This window comes from Seriola dumerili, unplaced genomic scaffold, assembly GCF_002260705.1.
Source record: "Seriola dumerili isolate Sdu_G_001 unplaced genomic scaffold, Sdu_1.0 BDQW01000088.1, whole genome shotgun sequence".
NCBI lineage: Eukaryota > Metazoa > Chordata > Actinopteri > Carangiformes > Carangidae > Seriola > Seriola dumerili.
The window spans coordinates 11,513,271-11,535,989 of NW_019174343.1; the positions used below are offsets into that span (position 1 = coordinate 11,513,271).

General features: G+C 40.0%; 2 protein-coding genes across 3 annotated transcripts; one reads left to right on the forward strand and one right to left on the reverse strand.

The window, feature by feature from the left end:
* Positions 1-82: 82 nt before the first annotated feature.
* Positions 83-9,510, reverse strand: LOC111221861 (phosphatidate phosphatase LPIN2-like). Of its 2 annotated transcripts, none has more exons than XM_022745447.1 (19): positions 9,316-9,510; positions 9,124-9,219; positions 8,758-9,029; positions 7,899-8,006; positions 7,624-7,732; positions 6,693-7,482; positions 6,496-6,589; positions 6,095-6,282; positions 5,891-5,984; positions 5,686-5,755; positions 5,389-5,481; positions 5,082-5,140; positions 3,660-3,810; positions 3,407-3,555; positions 3,170-3,256; positions 2,548-2,700; positions 2,117-2,231; positions 1,603-1,706; positions 83-1,493 (listed from the first exon to the last, which is right to left on the reverse strand). In XM_022745447.1, the coding sequence occupies exons 1-19, from the start codon at positions 9,505-9,507 to the stop codon at positions 1,343-1,345; spliced, it is 3,075 nt and encodes a 1,024-aa protein (XP_022601168.1). In that variant the 5' UTR covers positions 9,508-9,510; the 3' UTR covers positions 83-1,342. The 2 variants fall into 2 exon arrangements, with proteins under 2 accessions (XP_022601168.1, XP_022601167.1); XM_022745446.1 differs by having other exon boundaries at positions 7,624-7,735.
* Positions 9,511-15,170: 5,660 nt separating this feature from the next.
* On the forward strand, positions 15,171-20,120 carry LOC111221962 (myosin regulatory light polypeptide 9). The gene is made up of 4 exons (XM_022745565.1): positions 15,171-15,259; positions 18,396-18,599; positions 18,929-19,090; positions 19,177-20,120. Exons 2-4 carry the CDS (start codon positions 18,416-18,418, stop codon positions 19,350-19,352), a joined length of 522 nt encoding a protein of 173 aa, XP_022601286.1. The 5' UTR covers positions 15,171-15,259; positions 18,396-18,415; the 3' UTR covers positions 19,353-20,120.
* The last annotated feature ends 2,599 nt before the right edge of the window (positions 20,121-22,719 follow it).

Genomic DNA, 22,719 nt, shown 5'->3' on the forward strand with positions numbered 1-22,719 from the left:
AATACAAAAACTAAAGATTAACAGAACAATCACGCATTTCAGATTGATACTAGAGGTCAAAGAAAATAGACATTGTTGTGTTTTAATTTAATTTATATTTCTATACATTTACTTTCAAAAGTAAATCCATCTCCTCACAGTTGGATGATGAAAGATATGCAAAAATAATAAATATAACAGTGTCATTGTAGCATAAAGGCACGGCATCAGGCTAAATCATTAACTGTTTACAAATCTGGAGTAAAAGTGACCTCAGTCTGACCCATCTCCTCTTTCCTGTAGTGTATAAACATTTCTAAACTTGGTGGTGCAGTATCTGGAAGGAATATCTGTGAAATGTTCTTTGTGTAATTCCACAATGATCATCCTATGCTCAGATCCACTTGTAATTGCATTTTCATGAACTGAAAAAAAATAATTCTATTATAATTTACAACCAACTCTTACTCCATATTCGGCTTTGACTTGGTAGTTATGATACATGAAAATTCTTCCGTACCATCCAGAGCTCCAAGGAGTTTTCACTCCACAGGCTAATGTTACTTAAAAACACTCATTGCTCAACAAAGATCAGGGCAAACTCCAGCTATCTCATACTTATTAGGGTCAAACCCAAAGACATTCTCTGCTGTCAATAATCTCCAACAAATAAGGGATAATAGGTTTGTCTTGTGTACCTGGGTCTGTTAAGCAGTGCTCTGAAAGTTTCCATTGTCAGTCACAGAAAGCAGGCTATAGTAGTTACACAGTTTTGGCATTTGCAGGAATTTAGGCATCGCTTAATATTTTACTAATACAGCTTAATTTCCCTATTTCTGTACAGATATATTTTTGGTCCAAGCTTAGAGCTGAAATGTGTATCAGTGTTAGCTATCATGCCAATACACTGCTTAAATTCATTTTTTGGAACGACTATGACACTGGTGCACACAGTAACAAAAAAACGGAAACAGTCTAAAGTCATATTGGTCCATTTGTGTCCATGTTCATTGTAATCTATAGCATGTAGTCAGTGTAAGGGCACTGAGATGAATGCATAACGGTTTCTGCACTTATTTCGAAATGCAGAGTCCATGCATATTATGACTTAATTTGGCTCTGTCTTTGAGTGCAGTGTAAAAAGGGACAGGTGCCTCTTTATGTTCCAGTTTTGTCCAGTGGCTCATAAAACAGGCTCTACAGTTGGCAGGTCCATCAAAGGCAATAATCAGGCATGCTGGGAAAAATCATTTGAAATGCCTTTCTGGGAAATGAGAGAAAGAGAAAGAAGAAGAGTATATGTGCTTATGCCCCTGCCTTACAACATGTGCATATGTGCGTTTTAGTACATGTGGGTGTGTGTCTACAGTAGTGCATCCAGGTCCAGTTCTGGCAGAGGCTCCTTCCAGTAGGAGAAACTGCTGTAGTCAGGACAGTCAAAAGCAGAGGACCCGTTGCCCTCAGCACAGAGTACAGGGAAGAAATGTTCCACCAGTTCACTGAGGTGGTTGTACCTGCAAAAGACACACACTTAGAATGATCTGAACTTGTAAATTAAAATGTGGAAACGCGCATCTATTCCCTGTAATATCCGTCTATCTCCACATTCTGTTGCACACTTACGAAGACTTGTTGCCTTTAGTCTTCTCCTGGATGAGCTCTCCTTTTGGGTTGACAGTAAATATCCTGGTGTCAGGCACTCCAACCTGCTTATAGGCATAAGCATCCTGAAAAGGCGAAGGCAGAATCATAATACAGTTACAGAGAAGAACTTAGATACCACCTCTGCAATATCTATGTACACTAAAAGGATCATTTGCCTATTACAGCGCTAATCCATAATCATAAACCGTTAGCCAGAGTTACTTTATATCAACGAGCAAAGCCCAGACTTTACTTCCACATTTCTCACACTTCATTTCTTCCTGCTGGGGTGTGTGTCAGGATGTGTACAATGAAATAATAACCATGTAACTTTTTCTGAACATGCATGATCTCTTGTGATTATGTACAAACCCAGGTTTTTTTTTTTTTTTCCAGAGGCTAAAATCACCGAACACCAAACCATGCAACCTAGTAGAGGAAAAGACTTAAAATAGACTCATAAAGGCTACTGCAACTCTGCAGCATTGCTTACATTAGTCCTGTTGCCGAAGGCCGCGTAGAAAGGCTGCCGCTGCGGGTTGAAAAGGTCCCTGATGTCACCGAGACAGGCAATTTTAAACACCTCCGGCTTCTTCTCAATCACTTCTCTGCACAGGTTAGGACGGACAGTTAAAAGTCAAAAGGGTTATTTGTTCCAGTTGTGTCCTTGTACATATTTCTTCCAGCGTAGAAGCTGAGCATTACCTATAACAATGTAGGAGATCGTCCACTATTGAGGGGTACTGACTATTCTGTACAGTGATTTTCAGTGTAAAGCTGATTTAATGAGATATGTGATGAGGAAGAAAGAGCGGTAAAATCCTACATCCAGCTAATTACATGCAACAGAACACTCTATAACATAAACACAACATCTTAGTTGGACACTGGCTGTTAAGTAAATTAGTGGTAGCTATTCGTTACCTGTGTAATGCTGAAAAGAGGCTGCTGGGAGCCAGCAGTACAGGGCCTTTAGGGAGGACAGTGCCTCTGTCATTGACCCATTGCAGGTAGTCCTTAGTGATGGCAGCCATACCTATAGCCCGCGCTGAACAATACAGGAACTTATAGCCATTTCTGCAAGGACAGAGACAACCACATTTGCCTTTTAGATCAACAAAATGCAAATGTGTTTTCCAGTTCTCTTGTATTTGAGCTGACCTTCAGCATTAAGCTCAACTTGTTCAACAACACATATGTAATGTATCCTGTTTCTCCAGATTTGTGTGACAAAAGATTAGCACTTCAAATGGAATTCAATCTTTTTTCAATTAACTGAACAGCTGGACTCGTTTTAAAAGCGCAAACAGGGAAACATGTGGCAATGCAGATTAGACAGTCAGCTGCAACTAGAATGACATCAGAATGAAATCAGCAGCAGGAGAGATGAGATCAGATCTGTTTGTTATGCTGTGAGTAATGTGAGTGAAACTTCAGTAAAATAAACTGGTAAAAAGGAAGAATAGAATAGAGAGTCTATTAAAGACAATTATGCTTTTTGCTCTTTATCTGCTGACAATATTTTCAGGAATGTAATTTCACATACTGGTGTATTTTGTGGTACAGCTTGGCAATGCCTTTGTGTGTCCAGTCTTTTCCAAACTGAGGTAGAATATGCCCCAGAGCATCAGACCTGCAAGAGACAGAAAGGGAAGATTATTCATAACACTGACAATGTGAGGTCACACAGTGTATCATTTTTATCAAGCAGGGACTCTGTATGAATCATTATGTATTGGACTACCGCTACGAAATAGCTTCAAGAAAACACGGCTGTTTTTACTTAGTGATGGTGCCATCTATGTCTGATATGATGACTCGGTCGTCCCAGTTCCACAGGTAGATGGCGGCCTCACAGCGACAGGTGCCTTGATATTGCGTGGTCACGCTGAACACCACCTTGTTGGCTCCCTCACGCAGGTTTAAGTGCTCCTGGTGTGGGACAGGGGGTAGTTAGCTGGGGTTTGACTGTTTTGTAAATTCTAAATAAATTTGATAGCAGAATGCATGAATGTGCAAGTGAAAGCATCTTTTACTATCTGTTCAGAGGTCAGGCGTAGTGATTTGCGGTACATCTGGCTGATACACTGGGTGGCACTGAGGGTTTCTGTTGATTGGCTTGAAGGTAGGATGGCTTTTCGGCCTAGCCCTGCTGCCTCATCACTTTCGATGTCATCCAGTGTGGCTCTGGTGAAACAACACACATAATTCAAACTGAATTATGTTTCTTCTTTTCAATTATTGATTATTACAATTATTAATAATTAAAATTAAATGAACAACTGTTTTTAAGTGTCATGAATTGTTTTTGAGAATACAGTATTCACTGAGTAATGTACTGTATGGATAAAGGTTTGGCGTACCCTGGAGGCCCAAAGGTAAACTACATTATGATGATGATGTTTGAATTGATACAGAAAATACGTGTCCTTAAATTAAAAACAAAAAAATCTAAGGATAATTTTCTGCCTAGTTTTAGTGCTGTGGTTTCTATAAGCGATGGCTCTGTAGCTGCATAGACAATCCATCAAAAGATAATATGCACCTCCTCAAAAATGTATCTATGTTATTATAGGAACAAGCAACAACTGTCATTTGTGTTTTTGGGCTGCTTTGTGTTTTTTCTTCAGTACTCGGCCTGTGGCCTCGTACCTATAACCGAATCACAGCTGCGATGATATTCAGTAAAACATCACGACCTCGAGTGTGATATTGCTTTTATACAACAGTTCTACGAGTGCCAAATTAGTTAAATAAGCAACAACTGATTATGATTTGTTTGTTTATTTTATTATTTAACTGGCTATGCCAACACAAATAGTTCCGCAACTGGACTGGTACTGGACTGTTGCGAAGCAACACATATCCTGACCTGCACAGTGCACATTAGCTTGTTACTTTGTCTACTTTGTTACCTCAGGTGTGCTGAAGTATCGAGGCTTCTTCCCTTCATCCTCTTCTGATGCCCGTACATCGTTTAATTCAAATGTTATTTCTGGAAATATATTCATCTTTGCGGCGCAAAGTTTGCTACAATCTAAGATAGATAACGGCATTAATGTAACGCTAATTAACTGTTAATAAATGTAATAATAATATAAATCAGAGTAATACATATAGTTAAAAGTCCCAGTGCCGTTATACTCTATATCCGCCTCCCATCCAAACTAATTTTTTTGGTCGGCACTAACTGTTGTATAATTCACATTTGGAGTGAAGTGTTCATTTATGGGCATTAACCAAATAAACAAAATACAGATGAATAAAAATGTACTGGCAGTCCTGGTCTTTCCAGCAATCAGACTGAATGTACCTCGACTGTACACTCAAACATTAGAAAGCAGTGGCACAGCTGGGGATCAGCAAGACCAGCTGAAAGTGATTCAACCGAAACAGAGCATACATTGTTTTATAAGGCTTATTAACTGATGTTAGATCACTTTAGTGAGGTCACTTACTTTACTGTGGAAGAAACACTGACCAGTGGCTCCTCTTGCTCCTCCTTTGAGTGTTTTTGCTGAAAAACAAGAAGTTACATTATCATCAACATTTTAAGACCATACAGAGTCCACTTGCTTCTGATCTAATCCCTTAATCGCTTCCATCTGTACCAGCCTTATTCCTCTCAAGAACAGCGCCAACTCACAAGGCCACTCCTGAAAAACACTGTTAGACTCAATGAATGGATTGTTGTGTGTAATTACCCATGCTGGCGCGCCACCCTAATTAATCAATAACTATTACCAGGAGTTCCTGAATATCTACCTGGTTATTGTCCATGTCTCTTCTCCTCCAGGAGAACCACCAACGTCCAGACTTTTTGGGCATCTTGTCCTTCACCAGCCTCTCTATCGTACTCTATATGACACACACACACACAAATACAGCAATGATTATATTAATCCTATCATCATAGTCACCACCTATCCAAGATCTTGTCTGTCTTATGCTGTTAATCTGTAAATCAATGCAGAAAAGAACTCAATGAAAACCTTTGTTCATGTTTTTAAGGAAGCCTATTAGTTGACATTATTGTGGACAGGTTTAGAAAGAATAAAATACCTTGGGCAGGTTTTTCTGGAAAGTTGTCATTGACAAAACCATTGGAGCAGCCACTGCCCAGTTATAATAGCTGTGAAAGATGAAAGACAGTTGATGAACAGCCATGGACATAAACCCGTTGAGAATGATAATTTGAGTCACTTCGTGAGCACTGATGTAAATTGTCATTTTTTTTAAAAATACATGATTATTATTTTTATCTTACTTGGAATTGATGCAGATGACAAGACTTGGATCCTCAATGATCCCTGGATTGTTGGCAAAATCCTGGTATGTCACAATGTGCTCCATAAACTTTTCTGGAGTAAGAGCAAAAGCAACATGCTGACTGATTTAACTCAGAGAGAAAAGTCATTCCCATTCCCTCATTTACTAGCACATATTTCAGAGACAGAAAAAACCCATTTACCCTTGGTGATTTGGCTGGTGTCGCCCTCTTGTCCACAGAGGGACATGCTGACATCCATGCTGTAGGAGGTGGAATCTGACAAGTACTCTGTGCCGCTGTCCATGGCTCCGCTGCCCACTGACTGAGGTGACTGACTTCCTGAGCATGAACCCTGCTCTGCCCCTTGCTGAGATGCTCCCTCTGTCTCACTGCAGGGCCACCAGACACGCAAAGTCATTTCACTTCGATTATTAAGCGTTAAAAATAAATATTTAATAGAAACCACAGCACAGCACTTGTGCCTTTCAATTATGTTTTCACAAGCCACACAAATTTTTGTTTGTCTTTTTCACAACATGGTTTCAAAGATCAATGAGTTCCTCATAGTGTATTTTGCGAAGAATATCCATATGTCTTCTGACCTCTTGGGGAAGTAGAGTGCAGCCACTTCTGGATCCAGCGAGGTCAGATCATCCAAGTAAATATCTGTTGGTCCTAGATGGTGATTACGTTTACCTATGGCAGAATGACACATAAAAACAACTGTGACATAAACTGACAAAGATACATATTCTTTTTAGACTTTTTAGAAATTTTTCTTAAATGAAAAAGCAACCACCTTTCTTTTTGCCCTGTTGCTCCACTTTGGTAGATGCGTCAGAAGAGTTTGCCAACCCGTCTGCAGCTGTCCAGCCGGCCCCGGCAGCTCCCACTTCAGATTTTGGTGCACTGTCGTCTTCCCCTCCCTCAGCAAAGGGATCTATTCCACTGTCCCCCTCACTGACAGGGGCACTACTGGTCGAACCCTGTTCACTTTGTTCAGGTGGAGCACCCTGCTGTTGTAGGTTTGATGATTCTGTACTACCTGGGCTTCTTGTTGTGACTGTGCCGTCTTCACTGTCTTTTAGTTCTTTCTGTTTGATGTCTTGTTTGCTCACACTGACCGCATTAATTGTACTAACTGTACCAGTCACAGTGCTAACGTGATGAACATTGGCTGTGCTTTCTTTGCTATTGAGGGAATCAGTGCCATTAATTAGACTAGCAGAATAAGAAGATGACTCTCTGTTCTCCTTCTCTCCTGATGTGGACTCAAGTGTGTGTGATGAGTCCACGTCTGTCTTCCCTGATGATGCACAGGACTTGAAGAGGTCACTGGGGGTAGAATGGGCAATATTAGAGTTTTTATCATTGGATAAAGGGGTGGTTTGGATGGCATGGCTACCTAGGTCTAGGGAGTGGGTCCTGGGTTGTGGTCGGACCACTGTTACGCTGCCCACTCTGCCACAGCTGATCACAGGCTCCAAGCCCATATCAAAGGAGTCCTGTCTCTCAATGGTGCGGAAATGAGAACTGCCTGAAGGTGAGATGCGCTGCAACTCCACTGATGTCCTCTCTGATTGACACAGCTGTGAGGGGGAGGGCAGAGAGAGCAATTAAACAGTGTGTCAACATGGCAATTTCAAATCTACAGCACTAATCACAGCACTGGCAGGCTGTAAAGACGTATCTACATCTGTGCATGCTGTGAGTGAGTGTGTTTGCCATACCATCGGAAAGCCTCCCCAGTGCCACTGTATCTGAGGCCCAGAGGACTCTTGGGATTTAACCAGAAGCTCAGAGTCGCTCTTGGGAGAGGATGGCCGACTGTAAAACACACTGCTGGGAAGGGGAGAGATATACAGAAAACTATCAATTAAGGCGAGAACAGTATGAATTTATCTCTGTCATGAAGCAGTGATTTCCAATTGTCTCCAAGTAAAATGGCTCAATACAAACAAATAAATGAATTCATTCATTTATTGTAAAGATTAACCTCCCTCACCTTTCCGAGGGTGACTGCTCTCCATCTGAGTGTGGGTGAGCATCTCTGGTCTGGGTGCCCCCCAACTCCTCATTTGGCTCCTCAGACAGTGAGTAGTACACCGATTTACTTTTACACAAACGAGAAATTTTTTTTATTTTTTTAGTTACTGTGTTTGCAGGTGTGAATACTGAACAACATGCCTCCTTGTGATGGGCTGCTTGTATTGGCAACGCCACTGAGAATCAACATCACAGTATGTAGCTCTTTGCAGTTTTTAGCTGCTTTGTGCTGACTGTTTTATTCTAGCAAGGGCCGTCCTTCACAAACTAAAATGTTGAACTACTATGACATCTTTACTAAAATGTAACGTCAGCAACAATAAAAACCTGTTTAAAGCGTGCTGCTTTGAATGCATGCTATGTGCATTTGTGGAATCATTTCTTTACTAACAAGATGTGCAAAGCTTGAATCATGAGACAGAAGACAGGACAACCACTGCAGAGGTGAGGGACAGATGACGGAAGGAGTTTGTAGTGTTAACTGGTGACTTTAGCCTGAACGTGTCAGTGGTTGCTAATAGTGAAGTAGATGTTAAGAAGATACGACACAGAGCATATGATATGATTTACCATTTAGCTAAAGCCAATTAGAGTCCCTGAATTCGTGGACAAATCACAGCTCCTTTTCCAAAAGCATGTTAGGGGTAGTTGATCATAAAATCCATCTCACTGTTTTCTTACAAGCATTATAAGCAGCACATTAAGCAGTGCATTAAGCAGCTCTGAGAAATAGATTAACAAGAAGCTCTTTTCTGCTTGCAGAAGGATTCAAGCATTAATTCAGTACATCCAAATTAAAAAAAAGCACAATCACTGACCTGACGTGTAATGGTGAGAGAAGCTCCTCTTGAGCTGGACCCTCCTGTCCAGCCTGACTACTTTCTCCTCTCTCCCACTCCCTCTCTCTTTCTCTCTCTTCTGATGAAGAGTTGTCGTCTCTCAGGTGAGTATCAGAGCGCATGCGTTTGCGACGGCGTTTCTTCCTGCGGGCCCCAGACCCGGCGACAGAGGCTCCCTCAAAGGTCTCCTCTATCTCCTCAGGGACCTCAAGAGGAATTGGGGAGGTGCACAGATGGGCCGGGACCTGGGACTGAGGGGGATAAAAAGAAAAAGAACTTACAAACAAACTGTCAAAAATTATAATTTTCCATTAAACTAATGGCCATTAATGCTGGCCATCTTACCTCCATATTTTCATTTTCTTCCACAAAAAAAGCTTCTCCATTGTCTCCGAGCTTCATGTGCAGGTCAACTGATTCGCCATTTATCTCAATGTCCACCTAAAAACAAAGCGATGAACTTATGTGTCTGAACGCAAACAGTCCTCAAAGCAACAGAAGAAGTTAAAAGAACCAAAAGACAGAGAAAAGACTCACAATTTTCTCCTTGGAGCGCAGCACACCGAGCTTGCCAAAGCGGACGTGAAAGGGGGAACACTGGAACGATCCATCAGGCTGTCGAACCACAATGACATCGATCCCTCCGGTGAGAGTGGCGGGGTTAAGGCCACGGTACAGCTCCTTCACCGTCACAAACACTGTCTCCGCTAACTGGCCCACAATATTCATGGTTTGGGACTGGAAACAAAAAACAAGAAGCAAGAACAGTGAGGCCCAGTCGCGTGACACAGAAAGAAAAAGTGTCTGCATTCAGGGTTTTCTGTAGTCTGCAGTTTGATCCTTCATTCTCTCTTCACAATGTCAACAACACTCAATAATAATGGCATACATTTATCATAAATACAAAAGCCATTATCATAGATTTATAATCTCTAATTACAGTGGTCATACGATTAACAAAATAAAATTAAGACCGCATACCAAGCATTTACTACATTAAGTGTACATTAAAATGCCTTAACAGCACATTTGCAAACCAGACTTCCTGTTTTAGAAGATTCTCACATCACATGAGTTCAGTTTTAGGCCAAGGAGCTTCAAACTTTTCTTTTTTTTTTTTTTCCAACTCTTTTTATTGATTTTTCACATTTTGAACATAGAACAAAACAAACAGTAATACAGACACCATACACATTTACACATACACAATAACATATAGAAGTTATTTAAGTTATATAAACTTATATAAGCTTCGAACTTTTCCACACAGGTTAGCTCTACACAGGAGGGTGGCCCCTGAATGACTGCAAACCGGGTTACTTCTTTGACCTTTAGAATCTGAACTCAATCATGAATAATGGACTAAAGGTCACCAGCTGGGAGTAAGGTGAGATCTAGTAAAGACAGTTATCTAGAGGTTTGTCTCAGACAACAGGAACTACTGAAGTCACTCAACAAATGGCTACAGCGAGTCAAGAAATCAAGAAATTTTGTCAAAGGCTACAAAAAACATTACGTGTCCTAGTTTCTACCTGCATCAACATGGCTAGACCTTTATTTAGAAACAAGTATGTTACCTCGGGTGGCCTTAAAAGCCCCTGGACAAAGCTTCTTTAAAAACACACTATCACAGCCTCTTACCTTGCAATACTATTTCTAAATTAGAAAAGGAACCGCTGAGGTGAATAAAATTGATTATGAAACAAACTTAAAGCATAAACTGGAGACCAGAGGATGTAATGTTCACTGATATTTTAGTTGTTCTGAATTCCAAGCTTTAACAAAGCTAATTAAACACATAACAATGATGTATCATGTAACACACACCTATGCAATGAATGAAACCTGTCTAAGGCAGTGTCTGTCCACATTACCAATCTCATGTCTTACCCACAGAGAAGGATGCAGATGTCCCTTCCCAACCAGGCAGTGTTCCCTTGACCTCCCCTCTGCCATACGTCACCTCTATAAAGGCTTGTCCCACCACAGGATCTCAGGAACAGTTTACCTCCATTTCCACCACAGGAACCTGTCATCTCCATCCACCATAATGCTTGGCTGCCTCTCACGGCTCAAGCCACTTAACCTCACCCCCATATCTGTCCATGGCTGTGAGCCTATATTTTGTTGGCTTTGGCCAAGAAAAAGAGATGTAGCTACAAAAGTTTGTATAGCTGATTATCCTAGCTGCTAAGCTACATCAAATAAGTGGTTATCAGAGATGACAGCACTCTCGTCCTCTCTGTTCTGAGCTAGGATGCAAAATATAGCAATCTATGAGAGAGTCCTAGTATATTCAGTCACACACTAATGCCTCCTCTATCTCACGCTATACATGCACACTCTCCTGTCACACTGAATTCATACTTCCCCACTTGCACTGCACATGACAGCCAGACCAGCAGTTTCTGAAAGGGTTGGACAGGCTATTCAAATACGTTTGGCATGAAAACACACACACACACAAACTGATCGACCACACTCTTTCTGGGCTTGACCACAGCTCTCTGGGCTATCAGAGATGAGGGGACTCTCCGGCAGCCATGCTCTGTCAACGCTGGAAAATCCCTCATAGGCCTAGCTAACTTGGAAGGAACTCAAGAAAATAACTTGTAGATTTTGATGGATATCACTGCCTGTGCTGCCTTAGGAAAAGGACATGACAGAAAGGTAGGCCTCAGTGGAAAAACAATGTAATCTAACATAATGAGAAGTTATTAGAGTTGATGTAGCTAATCAGCCTTGCTATTTAGTAAGAAAAAAACTCCAATCTGTTTTGCTATGCAACTGATCCAACAATGCAAATGTAAATTATGAGTTAGTAGCTAAAGGCCTTCTGATGTATATTACCACTTTCTGTGCCCATTCAGGCGTTTCTAATTATATATGATTTAGAGTGATGCTTCACTGAAACTGCCAGGTCAGCTCTATTTAGAAAGCAGGATGAATAGAAGCTCAGAGGAAACAATGGTAGTGAAAAATGAAAATGTAGGGCAGTAACGGGAGGACAGAAGAGAAAGATGGGTGGGGGTGGGGTTAATACTGATGTACAAGAATTAAATGTGTGATCTCTAGCAGCAAACTGTTAACGTATTAAACACATTCCTATACTACACAACAGTGTAAATAATTCCAAGCTTTACAACCTTTAAGTTCACTTCCTCTACTCACAGACAAATTCAAGCTGATGTTGTCAACACTAGGGCTGCAACTGACAATTATTTTCATTATGTATTAGTCTGTAGATTTTTTCTTTGATTGATCAACCAGTTAAGTGTCAAAAAATAGTTTAAAATGTGCATCATGCGCTCTGAAAGCCTAATGTGACAATAAAAATTAGTTTAATATATAGTTTAAAATAATATGAAATTCTTAATGAGGTTCTAAACAGTGAATAAGAAACACAATTTTGACATTTGCCTTGGTTAAATCCCTAAACGCTTAATCAATGATTGAAATTAAAATGAATTTCTTGTCAAGTAATCAATTTAGTTTCATCACAAGTTGACACACAGCGTTCTTTAGTCATTCACATAGTAAGCCAAATGTGCATAGTGTTCACCAGTTTCCCAATGATAAGAGCCAGCCAAGTGTGTGGGATAGGTTGTCTTAGTTTTTACTGACCTTTGCCTTCAAGAAGACACGGACGCAGATGTTACCTCACTCTAATGTAATGAGTTCTGTCTATCTGTCATCTCCTATTGAACAAAAAGTCTTTTACCTCTGATCTTATGCTTACGTAATGTCTCGTAATCATCATCACTGACTCAGACAGTACTGACAAAGTCATCCCTCAGGGTACAGGAGAGCTAATTTAGTGAGGGTTTTGTTAAGACTTGAATGAAAGACACCATTTCTCAGAAATGAACGAATAAAAGCTCGGTTTTACAAAGTTTACGCCACCTGCGTGTTGATACGTATATCGTATGTATAGATACACCACAAACTCTACTAACTTCCGCAACGGTTTCACAACTACCTTTCACTGTATATCACGATCCAGTGGTAGTCACTGAAGCTATCACTTTTAACTTTCAAGAAACATGTTTGTTTTACTGCCACTAAAACCACTAACGCTAGAGATGTATTCTTTTTTATGCAAGAGCTACATTTACTGTTCAGAACTTCATTGAGAATTTGCTTTGTTTGACAGGGAATTCAATGTTGAAACATTTTACGACCTGTCTAAAAACGACGTTTTAAGTTACATTAAGTAAAAGCAATGTACTTACCCCTGCTAACTGACTACTTAACGAGTTCATGACTACTAAATATGTCTCAGACGGTTCATTCTTCCTATATTGGTGATGAGAGAGTGAAGAGAGCAGCTTACCTTTCGGCCAGCTCTTCAGATTGAGAAAATAACAAGCATCCTGGATGCTTCCTAGTATACTGCGCCTGCGCAAAACACAAGTCAATCACGCCAACAGCCAATGGCCAAGCAGGAAAAGAACAATTGACCCGCCTGTAACTTTAATTTGTAAACAAAGCTTCTAAAGATGCTTAAATTCTTCAAGTTTTGAATTAATCACGGTAATATAAAATAAGAAATAAACAAATAATGATATTTTACATTGAATAAATCGTTAGCATATTGCAAAGTACCAGCACATGTAGACTGTTGATTGGCACTATCTTTCTGAGAAAAGACCCTCTCTGTTAAACTAAAACTAAAACCTAGCAAAAACTGATTTGTAATGTTAAACCCCAAATCTCGCAAACAAGGAACAAAACAAGCACAAACCCATATGAATTGAAATGCAACTTTTGAATGAGACAATGTTAATGACACCCAGATAAGATGATTTGATATATTGCTAAAGAGATTAAGTAACACAGGGACATTATATATTTACTTTTACATCCAACTCGTGCTGCTAGAATTAGGTTAAGTTATATTGCAGTGAAATATTTAGATATGGTTATTGGCCAGTCTACTAACCCCTGTGACACATTTATCTCTTTGAGCATATGATGAACTGCATGACCATATACAGTATGTGACTCAAAGCTTCACGTGTATACAGCCTGACTGAACAATTTCATAGCCCTCCCATTTTATTCTTGTCCTCATCATCATTCATTGAAGGGTTTTCAGTGTTTCAGAAATGATAACTAGTTAGGCCCAGTGGAGGGCATCACTGCACCTGCACAGAGACACATTAAACAGAGACACCTCCTTTCGGTGCTTGAATGCTTCCATTCATGCTCTGTATCTATTTTTTCATAATTAATTCCCAATTAAAGAAAGACTCTTCTTTTATCACTCAGAATATTAGTCGACTAAAAATATGAATATGGAGCAGTTCTCGAAAAGATAAAAGTAGATAATGCACTGTTTTAAAATTAAAATACTTTTTTTTTCTTAGCTATTCCTAGAGTACAAACTTAATACAAAGAATAACAGATGAAGACACAAACATAATGATATGTAATATATGTAGTAATTTGTAAATCAAGTCTTAAATATGCAGAAGACTGGAAATGGAGAACTTTTTCATCATCATTACAGAAATACTGAAATACTAAATGATCATTGTACAATTAAGACACTGACATATTTGATGTAATACACCCTTATAATGGACAAGTGTAAAAGAGAATAGGATTGCTAAAAAAAAAAAAAACATGTATTATTTGCAACGAAAGATATCCAACCCAAAAAACATACAAGACTCCAACTTCAACATGCATCTGGCACTGTTCAATTAAGGAGATGAAGATGATACATATTAATATATTTAGTAAAAACGGCAGGTATTGAATACCTTAACAGTATCTTGAATAAAATAAAATAAAAACTGACTAGATATTTACAGATATTTCACTTACAGTGAAAAACAGCTTTGTCAGAGTAAGCTGCCAAAACAGCAAACACTTTTTCATGCCTGTTAGCTATCCCTGTAGAGCTTTTTAAATAAATCATAATGTGAAAAAGTGTGAGCAACCACAAAACAGATGTTGCTTCCATAACATAAATTACGGTGTTCCCTCCACATTCAGGCCTCAGTGATGGCCAGACAGACTGCCTATTTAAGGAAACCCATAGTTTTACAACAGAAACACTGCCTCTCAGAACTGCTCTGCATCTGCTCACAACTCTCTCTCCCCCATGTTTCCACACTCCAGCATACAGAGCCTCCTCGAAATGTTTAGGCCCTTTTCTCTAAATAAGGCAGCCTTATCGTAGTTCCTGTCATTTCTGCCTTTTTCCCAAACATCCCGAGCAGCGTCTGTGGCAGTAGCAAGCTGCAGCCGTGCATTCTTTTGCCTTGTATGGAGAAATGGCCTGGCCTGGGATGTCTTTGTATGGGATAGGACGGCCTCTCCATTGGCCAGGGCAGAAGGGGGAGGGACCCACCGGGAGTCTGATTCTTTAAACAAACTTTTCAGTAGGACTGCCTGCTTCCCTTCCTCTGCTGTATCAGACCCAGACGAAAGGAGTTTGAAGGACTCCCATATATTTCTACCTGAAGCCAAGGTGAGAAACAAAGCTGTTTTTACCATTGGGTTGCATAAACGCATTTTAAAAGCTTACATTTGATGTCTTTCAAGAGGGCTGAAAGTGTAAGGTCTCTGAGTTCAGTGGTACAATGCTCAACTGTCAGTGAAGGGGAGGATAGAATTACACAGGGCTTGGGAAGTGGATCTTTGATTAATGGTACCAGATAAGCTACAAAGAAGCTTCTTCATCTGTTGATCAAGGCAAATAAAGACCTGTGGAGGATGTGCGCATTAACCCTAAGCATAAGTTTGTATATATATAGTATAAATGTTCTGTATGCTTGTGTGTTTACTTCCATCTCATCATTATGGCTTATTAGACAGAGGAATTTCTGAATGCAGCTGACCCATTTAGATCTGGCTCACTCACATTCTCTTAAACACACATCACATCGTCACTCATACACACCTCTCATGTCTTTTTATAGGCGATGAGAGCTTAACTTCCACCTCAGTTCACTCACTGTTTGTTTCTGGAATTCCTGAACCGCAGACCTTTTAAGTCTTCAGCTCAGTAGTGGTGACCTACATGACCTGAAGTAAGGGTGAGGGATGACAGTCTCACTGTTTGGTGATACCAAAATGTGTGTGTGTGTGTGTGCGTGTGTGTGCGTGTGTGTGCGTGCGTGTGCTTACTGGACAGAGGAACAGAGGAGCTTTGTCATCCCAAAGGGATAAGAAGGGGACACTGTGGTGACCAGAAAACAAATACCATTGTCAGTACAAGCCAAGCTGAGGCACGTCAGCCAAACGCTTATGGTGCTGAGATCAAAAATAGTTGTTCTCTGCCTATTTGTGAATCATTGTTGATTCACTCCCTGCACAAAGCAGGAGATTGTAGCTGCTGCTACAGCGCCACATTCAGCAGGACTGCACCTTGAAAGATTTAAGTTGTGAAATAATCACACTGGTCAAATAATCTTTTACAAATTGATTCCTTGAAACAGAACTATTGATGTAGACTTAAACTCCCATCAGCCTCCTGTGAGAGGCGACTATACGCTACTTTATCACTAGAGCCAAACAAGAATGTGTAATAGAGATAACTGAATTCCAGCGCCTCAAATTGGACTGTTTACACTGAAGCCACTTCCTTAAAGTCCGGACACATCCTCTTACACCCTAATGATTGCGTGATAAATTTCTGCATAATGAAAATGTGGTGTGTTTTGAGAGGACTTTACCGTCTATGCGGGAGAGAGAAGCCCTAATCAGATTGAGGAATTCCTCTGTTCCCGAAACCTTGAATTGGAGCTCAACGCTGTTTTGTTTCCAGCTTCCTCAGTGACTGTTAGATGGAGAATGGAAAGGCTGAGAGCCAGCAGCACACACCTTCCAGATTTCTTCATTTTTCTGGCACGTGAAGGGACAGAAGCAGCCAAACAGTAGTCAAATTAAAGGGAAGACTGATCCAACACGTGTCTGTACAGAGAGAAAGGAAGGAGAGAAACCACTGCTGACAAATTGTGTGTGTGTGTGTGCAATAGTTATTGCAAGCAAGTGACACGCTTCATTTGGCACCCAAGTAATTAAGACATGGTACATGAATTCCCTTCCTGTAACCTTTATACTGAGAACTCAAACATACAGATCCATTTTTGGGTTTAAGCTTCTCTGGACACTTTGATTCTTCATTAACAGTACAAACTCTGGACAGAGCCTCGGCTGGTTACACTGCTTTGCATTGACCATAAAAATTAGAATGCTGCTTAATTTGTTTAGACATCCCTGAGAGGAGCTTTATACTGAATACACAGAGATAAAGGACTAAGTAGATAGGCAAACCTGCTTTAACTCTGCCTTCAGCAGCTTTTCTGTGAGGCCTCTGTGAACCATCCAGGCAACAGAGACAACAGACTCCGAAATTTAGGACTACTCCACTCTGTTAAATATGATGACAGACAGTGTCACACGGACACGTCCCTAGAGACACTGGTTTGGTGAATATAGGACACCAAAGAGCTATTAATAAAATTGTTGGAGGACGGTTCTATGTAGCCATTACTGTGATGTGTTTTGAGATGAACAGGTTGTAAAGAATGGTGTCAAAATTAAAAATTTGTCACAGCCTGTTAAACAGAAAAATCCTGCAGTATCAGTGGTAAATATACCGAGTAAATACAGACACTTTTATTGTTATTCACAAATTTAAGTAATGGGGAATTAAGAAAATATATTTTATATATTTACATTTAAAATCTCCAAATGTACTCTTATGAGATGATACATGCAGATCATCACATTTCTAATTAACCAAGCCTTTAATTTACTAAAATGAATGCCTTATCCTAAACAAAGCCTGTATTTATTTGAGTCATTTTCAGTTGGTATAGTTTTTAAATGCTAATATTTGACAGGAAGTGGCTTGTGTAGACATGATTAACACTTCAGGATCATCTCAGCTCCCTAGTGTGTAAGACTAAAGTTCAGTTTGCACTGAAAGCATTATATATTCCTCTGAGATCTAATTATAATGACAAAATGAAAAAAGTACATATACGTCTACTTCAAAAAACTTCACAAAACACCTGATAAATGGGAGAGCAGTCTAGTTACAGTTCACCTGAGAACAGATCTAATCGTGAATTAGTGCCACACACAGTATTCACATCAGAGCATGATGTCATCAGCCAATTTACCTGCTCCCTCCTCCCCGTCCAACCTATCCTCTGTCTGCTATTGCCCACTGGGTATAACACAATCAAAGAGTCACACACACAGGCACAACAAATCCTTACAGACCTGAATGTGAGTGACAGGTCTAATTCTGGAAGGATCTGAAGTCAGCTGCAGTGTGCACTGTGGAGACACGTCGTTTTCACACCCATCACTATACATGACATTTAGGGAGAATGTGAGTCTCTCTCTAGAGGAAGCGAGAGAAGAATATTCTCCTGCTTGGGGGCAAATGAAAGAGAGCGTAAGTATAAAAAGAGCTACATGGATGCAGTGCTCCAATTTTAAATTCACTCCTCTTTTCAAATGGATGCTGAAATCACTTCTCAGATTAAATTGTGTTAGCAAAGAATATACCCATGCCATGCTACCATCAGCAGTACAGCATTAGCACAATCTGATCTAACCTATGAATCATGCCTTTTGAATGTGCACAGGCCCAGATCCAGCCGCCACCATGTCGAGCAAGCGTGCCAAGGGAAAGACCACCAAGAAGCGCCCCCAGAGGGCCACCTCCAACGTGTTTGCCATGTTCGACCAGTCTCAGATCCAGGAATTCAAAGAGGCGTTCAACATGATCGACCAGAACAGGGACGGTTTCATCGACAAGGAGGATCTGCATGACATGCTGGCCTCTCTGGGTAAACAGCTTTGTTCTCACACTTAGTTTTTATTGCTTCAAGTGTAGATCTGAGATTCAAATCCAGAGAGGGGCTGCTCCTTTTAAAGGAGAGTCTTAACAAAAGATGCCATAGAGTTGCATTGTGGGAAATGTAGTATCTGCTGCTTCATATTAGATCATTCTTTTTTTCTAAATTGCCACAGTAGCTGTTTAATGTATTTATCTTCAGTTATAAGACTGATAGATCAGTGTTTCATATGTCAAGCTGTAGTGACTCAACTCAACAAGCATACTGAAATTATGTCCAAAGAAACAGCAGATACATGTAACAGTGTGGCTCGTCCTCAGGTAAGAACCCCTCTGATGAGTACCTGGAGGGGATGATGAGCGAAGCACCAGGGCCCATCAACTTCACCATGTTCCTCACCATGTTTGGAGAGAGGCTCAACGGAACGGACCCTGAGGATGTCATCCGCAACGCCTTTGCCTGCTTTGATGAGGAGGGATCCGGTGAGTTGATATTAACAAAACATTATTTATACAGACCGTGGAAATATCAGTGTTTGGGACTTCATGGAAGTCGTTTGTGCCCATAGGTGTGATCCACGAGGATCATCTGAGAGAGCTGCTGACCACCATGGGTGATCGCTTCACAGATGAAGAAGTGGACGAGCTGTTCCGCGAGGCGCCCATCGACAAGAAGGGCAACTTCAACTACGCAGAGTTCACCCGCATCCTCAAACACGGCGCCAAAGACAAGGATGATGAGTAGAGGGAAGAGATCGCTGCCTTGGCCCCCGCACACATAATCCACCACAAATCAATCCCCAGTTCCTACCTTTGTGGAGTTTGTAGGTTTGAGAGAAATTGAATAGGAATGTATTTAGGAATACTGTATAGCAATGTCTTTTATAAATGGAAAGTAAATTGTGTTTATTTAGATCTACGTGTGTATCAAAGGTAGAAATTTGGGATTCAAATATTCTGCAATACACTACTTTGTCAGTTTTTTAATCATCATTGAAGGTTTATATGGATGAAGAGAGGTGTATCACAGTATCTGCATCTCATGGCTACAAGTCCTCTGCAGCTTCATCCTCTGTGACTGCAGCTGTTCTGATCTCTGTAGGGAACCTGGTTGGACTGTTGAGATGCATTTAACACCAATATGTGTGTGCGGGGTGTGTTTGGACTGCCAGATTCAGTGCTACATACAGTACCAGCCATGTTTACCTCTTCCTGCCAATTAGCTACCACACCTGCACAAGCACTGCAACAAGTCTCCTTCTCTGTCATTTGTGTCCCTGTATGTTGGAAAATGGATAAAGAAATCGGTCATTATGTTTGTGTTTATTACTTTTTGACAATCAAAAGTGGGGAGTGCTTCTCGGTGAAATGGTTACTAGATCTTTTAGTCTAAACTCGTGTCTTCCTCCCATCAGCTGGTTGTGTGTGTTTGTTGAAGGATCAGGTATGTCTGTGTTGTTGAAGGAAATCAGTCTTGAAATTGCTCAGGCAAATAAAGTAAGTTTATTCATGCCGTTGGCCGCTAAAAGCGCGGATGTGTGTTTGGGCTGTTTTTAAGTCACTGTATCATGTCTGTGCCAGACCTATGAAATATCCTGTCTGTCAAACAAAGCATAGGTTGTTTAATTCATAATTCATCATGTACTTCACATTACTGCCTAACATCTGAATACCAGAGCTTAAATGCACACACTTGGATAATTTTTCAGAAATATTGCCTTTCAGCTAAATCTCCTCACAATGATAATTAAATAGATTAAATATTCACAGCAAGTTTATTTTCATATTTCATTGACATGAACTGAACCTTAAGTCTGGTTGCAAGATAAACATGTGTTTTTATTAATTTGAATAATAAAAACATTGTTTCACAGTAATGTGTGCACAAAACTAATTTTTATATGGATCTTTTCAAAGAAACATCAGTTGCATTTCACTATGAGAATACTCGATAATTTATAGTAAATTTAAAACCCCTAAAAAACCTTGTTTCAAATCCATTTTTCTTTAACATTACATATTCACAACTTAACAACAATAATTTTAAGGTTTGGCAAAACAAAAACAATGCGGATTTCAAGTTTAGCACTCAAAACTCAACAGAAAACTGGTTGTGTTTTGATTAGATTTGACTGAGTGGCTGAACGACCCAGCGACTGTCATCAACTTCAAACACTGAAGAATCCCTGGCCATGGGAGAAAAGTACAGGTGTTACTAAAAACATTAACAATAACTGCTTTATTAAAGCATCTCAGTATGCCATGTCAGTGAGCCAGTGTGTATAACACCAAGACCCTGAAAAACAAGCCCAGTGTAAGAAGGTAATTGTAAGAATTAAATTTGTTTTCAAGGCCATTAACATCCATTGATAGTGCAGTTTGATTATTCTTTAGCTTCTATATGCAACAAAGGACTGAGGAGAAAGAGCATTTATGAAAAACCGAACTTTTATTCTTTGAAATGCTTATACAAAACACACATTTAAAGTTTAAGGCATATATTGCACGACTATTGAGAAGTTTTTATATAAAAAAGGGACATCATCCCTCAGTCGTAGGTTTAAGGCACAGCAGCCAGTCATACTGCCAACGGTCAGTCATGATTCACAATATGAACTTGAAAAAACAGCTTTGAATGCATTTGGCTGTAAAGAAACCATACAGTTCAAGATAAAGTTCATGCCAATACATACAAAAAAAAAAAAAAAAAGGGAAAAAGAAAACATGACCTTGAAAATATTTACATGCATCAATACATTGTCACCTCTCATTGGAGCATCACTTTGCATCTAAAACCCAATATAAACCGTACTATATAAAACCTGCCTGCCTAATCTTTAGCCAGCCATTTCCAGTATCGCAACTGATTAGGTGTTGTCACAGTGGCATGATGTAGTATGAATGACACAAATATTACTTTAATACTTAATATCATTACTAAGTATTAATAACATATTACTCATATGACCCAAACCTGATGTGACCTGTGGAAATTGAGGTATAAATGCACATCAGTCTAGTGAGTACCTGTAACAAAAAAACAACCCAAAACTCCACTGACATGTACAGAAAATAACTGGCAGTGAAAAGAAGCAAAACAGAAGAGTTAGAGCTTCCATATCTGCCATGAAGAAGAAAATGGAGAGTTACTGGGGATGTTGGGGTCAGTGCGCAGCAGTGTTTTGACCTCACATTAATAGTTAGGTCCTTGAACATGCAAAATGTAACAGTTTGAACCAAGCAAAGGCTCAGTGACACTGGTAAACATGATCATTCTGCTACAGTATTATTCACATGGGAACCCAACTTTTTCACTAAATGCTACCGTTAAAAGATGTCCAGTTGGCATCCAGCCATATATATTGTGGTTTATGCTAAGACTGTTTCATAGAAACTACAGCTTTATGAATGATTAACAAAGTTACAGAACCCATTTCTAAACACAGGTGGAAAGCACTGGTGACAAACGACATTTTTATGCTGTTGTACCTTCCTGGAAAAAGAAGCAAATCATATCAGCTACTTCAGTACATCTGCTCCACTACTAAGACATTCAGGTTTGAAATGCATTGACCCAATCATATGGCCCCAAATCAAAAGGGAAATTGATATCGTTCGTCCATCCTCCAAATAAAAGGATCCAACATTTAAAGTGTTTTGCACAGAAAGGATGAAGGTGCAGTGTCTCACAGCAAGTGTAACGTTTCATTTCAGGAGCTTTACAAGTGTGATGTCATCAGATAACCTCCCCACTGAAATTGATTTCTGCAACAGATACAGTGTGACCCTCTCCCCTTCGTCCTATACTCACAGCTCCCCCAACAACAATCCCTGCAAATTGTACACAACTGAGCAAGGTCAAACACAAGTAACAGATATAATGCTTTAGACAAATACACAGAAAATACTGATCATTTGTTTGAGATCGGAAAAGACAAAGAAAGATGTGGTGCTTGAGCGCATGAGCTGAGAGGTTGAGATGACAATTCATGAGGGCCAGTGAATCCCCACAGCTATAAAAAGACAGGAAGATAGGGAGACGGGGGAGAGCGATGGAGACAGACACATCAAGGTGAGTCAGTCAGGCTCGCTGCGGTACAATCAATTTCCCC

Coding starts and splice junctions, on each gene's coding strand:
- LOC111221861 (XM_022745446.1), bottom strand. CDS start 9,507: ATGAATATTGTGGGCCAGTTAGCGGAGACAGTGTTTGTGACGGTGAAG. Junction 9,220..9,315: donor TGCGCTCCAAGGAGAAAATT/GTGAGTCTTTTC, acceptor CTTTGTTTTTAG/GTGGACATTGAGATAAATGG. Junction 1,707..2,116: donor CCTTCGGCAACAGGACTAAT/GTAAGCAATGCT, acceptor TCGCCTTTTCAG/GATGCTTATGCCTATAAGCA.
- LOC111221962 (XM_022745565.1), top strand. CDS start 18,416: ATGTCGAGCAAGCGTGCCAAGGGAAAGACCACCAAGAAGCGCCCCCAG. Junction 18,600..18,928: donor TGACATGCTGGCCTCTCTGG/GTAAACAGCTTT, acceptor GCTCGTCCTCAG/GTAAGAACCCCTCTGATGAG. Junction 19,091..19,176: donor CTTTGATGAGGAGGGATCCG/GTGAGTTGATAT, acceptor TTGTGCCCATAG/GTGTGATCCACGAGGATCAT.